The sequence below is a fragment of the Manacus candei genome, unplaced genomic scaffold (genome assembly GCF_025592945.1).
Source record: "Manacus candei isolate 608988 ecotype Guabito, Panama unplaced genomic scaffold, ASM2559294v1 h1tg000005l, whole genome shotgun sequence".
Lineage (NCBI taxonomy): Eukaryota > Metazoa > Chordata > Aves > Passeriformes > Pipridae > Manacus > Manacus candei.
Window position 1 is genome coordinate 27,209,777 of NW_026138053.1, and position 10,304 is coordinate 27,220,080.

Sequence of the window (10,304 nt, forward strand, 5' to 3'; positions counted from 1 at the left end):
AGTGTTGTGCAACCCCAACACTGCACTTTCCCTGTAAAGCACCTTTAGCATCTCCATTATGGATAAGAGGAGCTGGATTCTCCAGGGATGGCACAGTGAAATCCCTTTTCACCGGTGACCAAAGGGGAAAAAACTGCTATATTTGGATGAGAGGCATGTCTTGAGAGAATTCAATGCTGTTAGTAATGCCCTGTAATCCTCCATTTGATCTTGAGTGGCAAACCAACTAAAGAACTGTTTCATACTAAATAGTGCTGAAGGAAATCACAAGCAGAGGAGCCCACAAAAGTAATGTTTTCAATTTATTTATATAAACAATTGCATTTTAGCAACACTGTTGTTGTCCTACAAAAATAAAGTGAAAAACTATTCACAGAATTTTCAATAAATAATCTCAAACATACACATTTATCACGAGCAAGTTGAACCCAGCCAAACCCAGCAGGCTGGGTCCCATCACAGACAGTGACAGTTGAAATGTGGCTGCAGAGTACAAAATGCAGAGTGAACAGGATTCCTTGCTGAAGCAGCTTGTAACTTAACTCCAGTGACACGCTCTGAGGGCTTCCTCTTTGCCTACCCCAAACCAACTAGATCTGTCCAGACTTGCCTCCCCTTGTGAGCCCAGCACTTTTCCTCAGTTAACAGCAGAAGGGTGCTCCCAAGGGTGTTCCAAAGATGGAGCTCATTGACAGGTACATGGTGAACAAGAGTCCCAGCAGTTTTCACTCTTTAGCAAGTGCAGCACCGACCACCTTTGGGTACAAGGTGATTGAAGGTTTTTCCTCCTTCATGCTTCAAACAGAAAAAGGAAAACAAATGCCCTTCTTGCTCCCAAAGCATCCATACCAAAGACCAGCCCAAGTCAGTCCCTGGTATCGATGGCTGCAGGAGATCTTGGTTCAGCTGTTCATGGCAACGAGACCTACACAGCCAAAGGTCAGCACTGCCTCTACACAAATCAATGGAAACACAAGTCACAGACAAACTACACTATTGCCAGAGTCCTTACAGTGCACAAGCCTCTACAAGTGCGTGAGAGATTCAGATGAGACAGAAAACTCAAGTCCTTTTCCACAAGTAGTCAAGGAATTTTGGGCAGGGGCACAGAGTACCAGGTTGCTGCTCTATTCCAGTCTGAAGTGACATTTTCTTTTTCCCTATAGTTCCCCAGCTGTTTTTATGGGAAGATCATCTTCTACATTTCCTCTCTAGAAATTAAAAAAAGATACCCTTACATGCAAAGTCTGAAGTGCTGGTACAAGATCCTGTGTAACTTATGTGCCCAGATGAGACTAGATATTTTAGTGCCGGATCAGGACACGTATGAGTTTTTGTGCTAGCCAGTTTTAATGAAGCTTAAGCCAATTACTTAAAATGCCTCTGTTTATAAATTATAAATAAAACATTATCCCTCCTCCCCCCAATAAGTAGAACTACAAATTGCATGTACAACTTGTGTACACAGACATAAGCACTTTCAAGGCTCTGTGCCTTGAAGTGCTGCTAAATCTACTCTGTGTTCTGCTTTCTGTGTGTCTGCACAACTGCTCAGCTTTCACTGCTCCCTAATAATCCCCCTGTTTTGGGAACACAAAGCTAAACCAGAGCCACAGCCTAACTACAGCTACACTGTCCTTCTGTCCTTGGAGGGACAGACATCAAATTATCAAGTAAACCAGAGAACTACAGCTATGAAAAGAATACCAGTACCTTGGGCTAAGTTTAAGACCTCCCCAAAGTTACACAATAAAAACAGCTGTATTCCAACACAAGCAGCCTTGTATTGCAGCCTAAGAGTCAGTTATTGCTAAGCTCAGTACCTCATTCTCACCCCCTCACACAACTAATACTTCTGTGACACACGCTTCAAAAAGAAGTAGAAGCCAAGAAAAGCTCTATTTTCTTTAAAAAATTAAATAATAAAAAAGTATTTAAAAATAGTTAGTTTTCATGTAAATCCAGAAGTGGATTTACACATAAGGAACCTATAAATTATGATACAAAGTGCCTTATCAGCAATGAAGGAGAGGTAGTATCAATGACAAATGCAATGCATTTTCTGACCTTTCATAAATAAGAGAGTCTCAAGTATATGTATTTTTTCATTAATCTTTGAGTTCTCATACTGAATTCATAATCTCTTCTGGCAGTTTTCATTAAGTCAGATTTTTCTTGTTCTTTTAGGTCAACAGCTGTTTTCAAGTTTAAGCTGCTGAGACAAAAACTTGCCTTTGTAGTGTTACGTGACCTATGAAAACCACCAGACAAAGCAGACAAAGCCACCACCACCCCACTTCATCAAGTATTAAAACAACATAAAAAAAAAAAAAAAAAGAGTTGGAACCTTTGTCCACTTTGGAATACATAGTTCTGTTACAGAAGATTTTAAACAAGGGATTCACCACTGTCCAGCTCATACAGAGAAAATCCCTTTTTGTAAATGGAAGCCTTACCTGAGTAAGGAATCTAAGGCAACCCCCACAATGAAGATGCTCAAGTGTTTTTTTTTTTCCTAGTTTTTAAATACTAAGCCATAAATAGAATAAATAACACAGTTAAATAAATAAATAGGTGGGTTTCTACAACTCAGCAGAGCGCTCTTTCAGCAGTAGTGTGGGGTTGATATCTTCCATGGCTGTTTTTGAGGTACTAACGTTAATGGTCGCCTCTGTGGGTTCAGGACTTAGGATGTGGAAGGCAGTGAAGGGACAGCCCTTGACATTGTTGCAGATGAGCTTTTGCAAGGAGGCAGTGTTGATGATGTCAAAGCCCACTTTGCCACCGAAGGTGCTGGGCTTCCAGTACTCGGGGGAGCAGATGGCATTGCCCATCAGTCCCTTCAGGGAGAACGGGGCTCCCATCTCCACCATGGTTTCTCCAAAGATGGCACCTGGGCGTGGCTTTTCCACCAGAAGGCCTGGGTACAGCTCCATGGCATCAATGTCTCCATACAGCTCCTCCAGCTCAGCTGCCATTTCCTTTTCTCCTGTAACGAGTAAAAACCATTAGTGGAAAAATCCCACTTTACTCACAAGACTATCCTGCTCAAGTCCAGTAATAATATTGTAGGACTCTGTGAGCCTTTTAAGGAAGTGGCCCTCACTTGCTCTGAAGGATGAGAACTGTTACCTGTAAGTTCTTCAAAGGATCTGAATGGTTTCAGCATGAAGCGTTTCCTGTACTCGTTCAAGGACTGGTATCTCATTTGCCTGCTCTGGTCGATTGAAGCCTTGGCCACTTTCTGTACTGCAGCAGGGACGTTCTTCCCACCAGCAACCTGGTTAACCAAGATGAAAAGGAGTAAGATCTTCTGATAAGAGTCATGAGGAAGCTGTGCCTTTACAGTCTGTGATTAGTTTTAAATAGCTTTATTCTATTCCCTTGTCCCACGCCCAGCTTACGCCTCTCTTGGTTCACCGGCAACTTGAGGAAGTACCTACCCTGCCAGCACTTTGCTTGGAGAAGGATTTCACCATGTGGGAAAGGCCGTGCTCCAGCATGATGGAGTTGTTGTAGAGGAACTGCTGGAAAGTGTACTCCTGGTCATGGATGTGGAAGGTGTCGGGCAGCAGCGGGTGCCAGTGGTACAGGGTGTTGAACTCGGCTGCGATCCGGTTCTGGTACTGGAACCGCTGGTTGAACAGCAGCTCGGGGTCAAACTTCAGCTTGAAGTGGTACCCACTCAAGTGCTGCACATAGTCCTCAATGACAATCTTGATTGTCTCTCCTGGGGGACAAAGACACAGCAGAGAATATTGGCACTGGTTCCCTGAGAAACTTGAGGCGGTGGAGAAAACACCCTTTCTGAATTGTTCTAAAAAATGCTATATTGATCAGGACAACCAACACTTCAACATTCTGTAATCTCTCCTAGAAAGCAATTCATCTATTTTATGTGACTAAGGGGTGGAACAGTACTTAAAATCCCAGGAGCTTTTGGCTGTGGCAGTGAAGTGCTTTCTATAGCTTGCTTTCCCACTCCCACCCAAGATGCAGTTCCTTGTACCCTCCCCAGAACAGCACACAGCAGTATCTACACTGTGTTCAGTCACAGGATAGAGGGAGGGGATAATGAAGAAAGTTGATGTCTGAAAGCAAATCTCAGCTTCTGAGCCACATCATACAACTGTCCTGGTTTACAGTTTCAGTTTGGGCAAGGTCTTTTCAAGTTTGGAGTACATCACCTCTCACATAGGATGAAATACCACTGAGCAGACAATTAGATAAGAGAAATATGTGGAGTTATGTTTTACATAACCTCCTGAACTTTAGACTTAATCACAGCCTTTCTTTTAAGGCATACCTGAACTGACTCAACCCTAGGGGGAAAAACCCAGATCTGAGAGCCTGAGGTCATGTAGCCTCACACGCTTTCTCTGAGAAAGGAACCTTCATTTACTGCCTTTTCACTGCTTTCAGTTCTGCTTCCCTTAGATAAGGGAATGGAGTATCCCTTAGCTCAGTTTTCCTCAGTTTTGTCCTCAGCAGAGCTGGGGGAAGCTGTACCTCAGCACAGCCCCGGTGACGGGCCGCGAGGGCGCCGCTCACACGCCAATTGATGCAACAGCTTCCCTCTTACTCCACCTCAGAGAGGAGGTTCAGCTGCACGCAGGTGAGGTGACACCCACCTATCAAGATGAGCCTGGTGGTTTGGAAGAGCTGCTCGTCGTCCCACTCGGGGTGCTCCCGTCTGAGGATGTCGCAGACGCGGTTGTGCTCCCGCAGCCAGATCGTGGCGTACATCATCAGGCCTGGCACCAGCCCGAACACCTCCTGCCCCACCGAGAACCGCAGGTGCTCCGGCACGTGCGGGGGGTACAGCATCTCTGCCTGGGTGTCCTTCACCGTTGGGGGGTACATTTCTCCGTCAATCATCTGCCAGGGAGGGAGGGAGAATAAAACAAGAGGTGTGAGCTATGATGCTCAGGAGTTAAGCTGCGCTCTGTTAGCACTGACTTTAGTCTTGCGCTTCAGATCAACCACACACAGAGCACTAATTCAGAAAATAAGTCATCCAACAAAAAGGCAAGAATTTTGAGGTATGACATACCTGGTATTTTAGCTTTCCATCCTTTCGGAGTCTCAGTTTAAGTTGCCTCTCCAGAGTCTCTCCATAAATGTGGTTCAAGTCAACCTAAAAAAGAAAAGCATTTGGAACATGAAGCCAACCTGCATTTTTTGCTATTTTAGGATAGGTCCCACTTCTATGGATGCCAATAGGAGCTCACCCCCTAGATGTTTACCTTTTAATTATATTGCTGCTACCTTATAAGTATCAACCACTGATACTTAAGATGAAGCCAAATTATTTCCTGGCAACTGGAGCCATCTCTGCGTAAGAGGGGGTTGTGAAATTGCCAATTTAAAAGGACTCTGTTTAAAGTGTCAGCAGCTTTCTATTATGCAGACAGCTCTCTGTATATACAGACACAGTTTACAGCTTTGGTGTAGATACACAAATTACCCTTACAGTGAAGAACTTTGTCTAAAGGTTGCCTGTTTTTTAGGTGAAGATCCTAAATCCAAGTCTGCTTCTGAAGTTATTTTTAAACTAAGCCTATTAGCAGTACACAAGATGCCTTAGGGCAGGATATAGCTCTTTGGAAGTGACAGAGTCCAGGGAAGTTTTGGATACTCACTAGCTTTAGGTGAAAGCAGATTGTTGGGAATAATAAGAGTCATCACTGGGCAGGTACTTTAAACAGAACCACTTGCACAAAGCACGTGGTTCTGACCCGGGAGGAGATGCTATGGAGTGCTGGGATCCGGCCTAAGGAGAAGTTCTAGGAGGGACAATCCCATGGGTTTGTGGCACATGTGTTTGTGTGCACAGGTGTTTGTGTGCCCTGGCAACCTGCAGGATGCCATTCCAGCTGCTCAGTGGCTCAGAGCACCAGGAGCTGTGTTAGTGACGTACCCCGTGGCCGAGGCCTTTGGTGAAGCCGGGTCCCTTCTTGTGGTCTGTCTTGAAGAACTGGTGAGTGAAGTGCTGGGCAAAGAATGTGAACATCACATTTGTGCCTTGTGGGTCAGGAATAAACTTTCTCCTTAGCAAAAACTTCTCCACAATCAGCTTCGAGTCTGGGAGCTCCTTCTTACCTGTGAGAAAGAGTGAGATATTCAAGACAACTCTTTATGTCATACTTAGTTTTGTTCCTAACAAAAAGGCTTAAGACTTGCAATGTAATAGCGAAGGACAGCAGCATAGAAATAAGGGGAATATCTGCTTTTCTATGCTCACTTTGTTGATTTTATTAGAAACTTTTAAGTTCCCTGCTTTTAGCATGCAACTCAGTAATGAGAACCAGAAGAATTATCTTTTAGGTCTTCACGCAATGTATCCAAAACATGGCTATTCTTCAAGTCCCCTACACTGAAAAATGTTACAGACAAGGAAGTCTTACAGGAATTTCTACTTATCCTCTTAGAAAATACTAAAAGTGAACATTATGCACCTGGTTTATTCCTTACCTTTGACACCCATCGGTGTTGGACAGTCAAGTCCTACAGGTGGAAGGGATCTTGTGTAGTAGGAAAGATTGGAATAAGCTTCCCAGCTTTTATAACTATAATCAGTATTGTAAGTTGGTGGGCTGTCAATCAAGTGTGATCTTGCTGAAAGACAAAGAAGTATTTGATTACTTTCAACTGTACATTTTAGTCTCAAAAAGTAAATCACAAAGCCAGATCTTTTCCATATACTTGGCAGCAGTTGTAAATTCCACAAGCATCGGGCACTGATGTTAAACAGGATTACAGTTACTGAGTAACAGGACTGGGTCCTGGCTTATCAACTGGATCGCACTATTAACATGAACAATTTGGAGCAAAGTTTATGCTGGCAAAATCCTGGATTCTAGCAGAAATTAGAGCAAACTGCACTTTAGCATGTTCCATGCAGGTCTGCATCATGCAGAAATCTGGAGTTTTGGGTTGTGTTTTAACCCTAGTGCAATTTAGGCTGTTTATTTTATATACAGACTAATGGAGAGCAATATTCCAGAGTCCCATGAGTTAATTCTGCCAGTTTTAGGAGGACTGGTAGAGAGAATTCATACTTACACGTTAGCACGTATCTCATAATAGCATCCCGCAGGAAGGGAATGTTGTTGATGATATTCCAGACTCCTTGGAAGTGCGTGAGGATGTAGTGGACAGTGTTTGGGGACGGTTTCAGTGTTAGCCTGAGCCACGTGAAGAATTCCGCTGCGAGCAACAACGGAAAGGTTATTACAAACCAGCTGTTGAGAGCGAACTGCAGCGCTGGAATGGGGTTATCGATTTAACTCCCGCGAAGGGAGGTTTAAGGTACTCACGTGTCGTGCAGTTTTCCCCGTAGAAGCCCGTCCTCGTGCAGTCGCACTGGTAGCGATCCGGCCCCGTCGTCATGCAGACCCCTCTGTTCTGGCAGGGGTGGGAGCAGCAAGGGTTGGCTGCAAGGGAACCACAGCTCCATTAGCATCGCACGCGGTATTCCCGGGCTTTACACAGGGAAGGAGAGCGCCCTGGAGTGTGGTGCTTATCGAGGAGGCATCAGAGGGAGCATCCATCCGCAGCAGCCTTCGGGCTACCAGGGAACAGCTTTTAAAAGCGCAGGAATTCGCCTCCGCTTGCCGACGGCAATAAACCCCCCCGGAAAGGGGGATGACCCCTCACAGCCCAACGGGGGCCTGCCACCCCTAGATCAGACATTAGAGCGATCACAAGAGAGCAAGAAACACAAAAAGGAAAAGCAGTGAATTAATCCACAGCGGGCTGTAACGCGGAGCAGGGCGGTGCCGGCGGGACTCACCGGCGTGGCCGGCGGCCAGCAGCGCGGCCAGGAGGGCGCAGGGCAGCAGCAGCATGGCCGTGTGCGGGGCTGTGAGCGGGCTGGGCTCGGCTCGGCTCGGCTCGGCTGGGCTGGGCTCGGCGGGGGCTCGGCAGCACCGCGATCCACTGCCGGTCCCAGGTGCGCCGCGGTGTATTTATGCCGAGCCGCGGCTCTGAGTCACCCCCCGCCCGCCCATCCGGAAACTGCCATCACGGAACGAAAGCTTTCACCGCGCCCGATCGAGCCTCGGCCGCTGCCGCGCCACCGCCACCGCGGCCGCCGGAGGGAACGCCGTGAGGGGCGGGAGGAGGCGCCCGGCGGGGGCGGCCCGCCGGCCCCCTCAGGGCAGGGAGGTGCGGGCAGCTCGGGGGCGCCGGGCGGCTGCCGCCCCTCAGGGCTCACAGCGCCCCGAGTTCGCCCCGCACTGTTCGCACTCAGGGCTCACAGCCCCCCGAGTTCACGCTCAGGGCTCACAGCCCCCTGTGTTCGCACCGCACTGTTCACACTCCCCGTTCAGCCCCCCCGTGTTTCAGTCCCCCGGATTTCACTCCCCCATGTTCATACTCCCATTGTTCACACTCCCCTTTCTCTCAGCCCCCTCCATGTTTCAGACCTCCCCATATTTCAGCCCCCCATGTTTCAGCTTCCCATGTTTCAGCCCCCCCTTTTTCAACCCCTGTATTTCAGCCCCCCTCGTGTTTCAGCTCCCCAGATTTCAGCCCCCCAGATTTCAGCCCCCCATTTTTCAACCCCCCATGTTTCAGCCCTCCAAATTTCAGCCCCCCAGATTTCAGCTCGCAGTGTTTCAGCCCCCATATTTCAGCCCCCCCATGTTTCAACCCCCGGGTTTCAGCTCCCCCCAGATTTCAACCCCACGTGTCTCAGCCCCCCCTATTTCAGCCTCCTACGTTTCAGCTCCCCAGATTTCAGACCCTCCATGTTTCAGTCCCCCCTTTTTCACCTTCCCATGTTTCAGAGCCCCCTTTCTCAGACTGCTCCCCTTTTTCAGACCCCCCCACCCCGTTTTTCAGACCCCCCAAACTGCTCCTTTTCCAAGGGATACTTTAAAACCTCTGGAGTAAATGCGCTTTTCCGACTGCAAAAGCACTGTGAACACTGTGACTGCAGAGACTAAACGGGCACCACCACAATGCCACTGATTTTGCCCCTTTCCCCCATTCACCCTCAAGCTCTTGGGAATGTGGGGTTCAGCTTATTAATGATTTAATTTTAATATGCTCATTAAGCAGACGGGCACAGGGTCACACACTGCAGAGCACTCTTGTTGCAAAGAATATGAATACTGAAGGCATTTAGTTTTATTTCTATATATTTGTGCTTCTGATGAGAGCAAATCCCGTTATTTGGCATTTTTGAAGTAACCAGTGATTTTCCACAGCGCTTTTCCTTTAAAACACCCCCCCTCCCCCCGTCCACGGAGTCATCCTGTAAACAAATTTTTCCCCATTTCCCTCGAGTGCCACAGAGCTTTTACCACTTGAGGATGCTCTATCTTTTGGTCATAATAATTTGTTACTAATTAGTAAGCCCTACTACTATTTTTAATCTCTGTTGCGTGTGTAAAATTATGAAACAAGGAGGATGTCATGCCGTTGTGCAACTCTGTAGTGTGGAGCTGAGGGCTGCCATCCTCCCATCCCTCACACTTTCGCCCTCTAGGTCAGCATTAAACACAAATCTCCCCCCCACCCTACTCCTTTAATTAAGATACCTTGTGAGGTTCGATGCTGGTGGTTAAATTGCAAAGTGATGACTTGACAGAAAGTGGATTCGGGCCAGTTTAAATGAAATCTTATTTTTGATCCTGAAGAATTTTGTTGTGGTCAAGTGAATAATTTGTGAGCATCAGCAGTGGCACATCCTGCTTGTTTTAGGGAATGTGGCACTAAAGGCTATGATCACATTATTCTTATGGCATAGGAAAAGGCACATGTTATTTACTGATATATTTATATATTTACATGCATAAACCACTGGCCATGGTCACACACTTGAAGCAGAGGATGGCTCTTGGCAGCCTGATCCTTTGGGTTGTGGCTGTGTTCGTGTCTTGCTCAGTCTTACCAAGTTTGAAAGGGGGATGTTTTGTTCCTGCATTCCAAGGTGCCATAAGCCAAATGGATTAATTATGGCATTCTGGTGATGTCCAGTGGGTCAGGGTACAGTGCATGGTACACACCATAGATCAAGGGTCTGGTTTTGTACATTTCATATGTCCATCTTACACTGATTTTATTCCATCTCACAGAGCTTTTCTTGATGCTGTTAGATAATAAAACTGTACTGAAAACACTAGGTGAGTGAGATATATTGCATTTTAATAAGGTGCATAGGAAAATGTAAATCCAGAAAATGTTTCTAGGGTGTAGAACCAGCAACCTTGAGGGGAGAACTGAACTAATTGGGTGCAGCCAGAGAATTACTCCTAAAATGACAATGCAAAGGTAACTGTGCTAGCATTTGGAGG

General features: G+C 46.6%; 1 protein-coding gene across 1 annotated transcript; it reads right to left on the bottom strand.

Moving 5' to 3' along the window:
* Positions 1-319: 319 nt before the first annotated feature.
* PTGS2 (prostaglandin-endoperoxide synthase 2) lies at positions 320-8,030 on the bottom strand. The gene is made up of 10 exons (XM_051794251.1): positions 7,796-8,030; positions 7,320-7,436; positions 7,066-7,209; positions 6,475-6,618; positions 5,921-6,102; positions 5,054-5,137; positions 4,632-4,878; positions 3,444-3,730; positions 3,133-3,280; positions 320-2,989 (listed from the first exon to the last, which is right to left on the bottom strand). The coding sequence occupies exons 1-10, from the start codon at positions 7,848-7,850 to the stop codon at positions 2,583-2,585; spliced, it is 1,815 nt and encodes a 604-aa protein (XP_051650211.1). The 5' UTR covers positions 7,851-8,030; the 3' UTR covers positions 320-2,582.
* Between the last annotated feature and the right edge of the window lie 2,274 nt (positions 8,031-10,304).